This window comes from Volvox carteri (genome assembly GCF_000143455.1).
Source record: "Volvox carteri f. nagariensis unplaced genomic scaffold VOLCAscaffold_15, whole genome shotgun sequence".
Classification (NCBI taxonomy): domain Eukaryota; kingdom Viridiplantae; phylum Chlorophyta; class Chlorophyceae; order Chlamydomonadales; family Volvocaceae; genus Volvox; species Volvox carteri.
The window spans coordinates 55,401-56,348 of NW_003307558.1; the positions used below are offsets into that span (position 1 = coordinate 55,401).

A 948-nucleotide genomic window follows, 5' to 3' on the forward strand; every position below is an offset into this window, starting at 1 on the left:
TCGGAGGGGGGGCACGGGCCCAACGTGTGAAGCGACGTGGCTACCCCCACGTACCTGACCGCTCCCGTACAGGTACTATTTGGACGACTTCTTCTCCAGCTGGCTACGTCCCGTACATACGGACATCCTGGCGCTGGTGGGGGGTCGCGTGTGGGGCGGCCAGGGCCCGTTTCCTCTGAACAGGTGGGGAGGGAGGGGAGGGGAGGGTGGGGGCTGTAGAGAGGTGGTGGTGCATGTGGTGGTGGCGTAGCAGCGGAAGCGGGTGGGACGGGGTTATCTCCCGGCCCAGGGCGGGGCGTCTAAATGTCTAACGTCTAAACCCGTTTCTCACCCACCCTCCATCTGCCTACCGCGGCCTCCTCTCCCCTCCTTCCCCCTCCACCCCACCCCCTGCCCCCCACCTCCACCCCGCCAGGTGGACGCGGTTGCTACTGCTGCAACAGCTGCTAGTGGAAACTATTGAACTGCTGGACCCCGCCCACGTGCGGGTACCGGCCAACCGCCGTGTCGTACTGGCACCCGTGCCGTACAAGCAGGCACCGGAGCTGGAAGCTTACAGGTGCACACACACTCTGTCCCCCCTGTTGTTCCTGTCACCTCCTGTGTACGCGAGCCTCCCGTCCCCGGCCCCCCCCCCCACACACAAGCCACCCAGGACCACCCCGCCCCCCTCCCACCGCCCTCCCTCTCCCTGCGCGGCCCCTCTTCCGTAATGGGCCCGTCGCAACAAATTTTCCCCTCCCCCCTCCCCCCCAACACCTACCTTTACCTCCTTACGGCTTCGTTTACTTTTCTTCCGCTCTTACTTTAGTCTTGGCGGCTAGGTAGGCAGGTTTCCGCGGTTGTGTTCATTACATCATCCCAAGGTTGCCGCCGTCAAGAACGCCTACTGGTCAGTTCTGCTCCTTTGCAGCAGCTTCACCCGTTCGTCTTCCCCCCCCCCTCCCC

At 64.3% G+C, this 948-nt stretch overlaps 1 protein-coding gene across 1 annotated transcript in view; it reads left to right on the forward strand.

The window, feature by feature from the left end:
- Positions 1-713, forward strand: part of VOLCADRAFT_89961 (uncharacterized protein) — a gene marked incomplete at both ends in the record, with an annotated part of 6,673 nt that extends 5,960 nt beyond the window's left edge. Inside the window, 3 exons of the mRNA XM_002949532.1 lie at positions 73-183; positions 416-559; positions 656-713. Of these exons, the coding sequence (XP_002949578.1) occupies positions 73-183; positions 416-559; positions 656-713 (313 nt within the window). The remainder of the gene's footprint in view (positions 1-72; positions 184-415; positions 560-655) is intronic.
- Between the last annotated feature and the right edge of the window lie 235 nt (positions 714-948).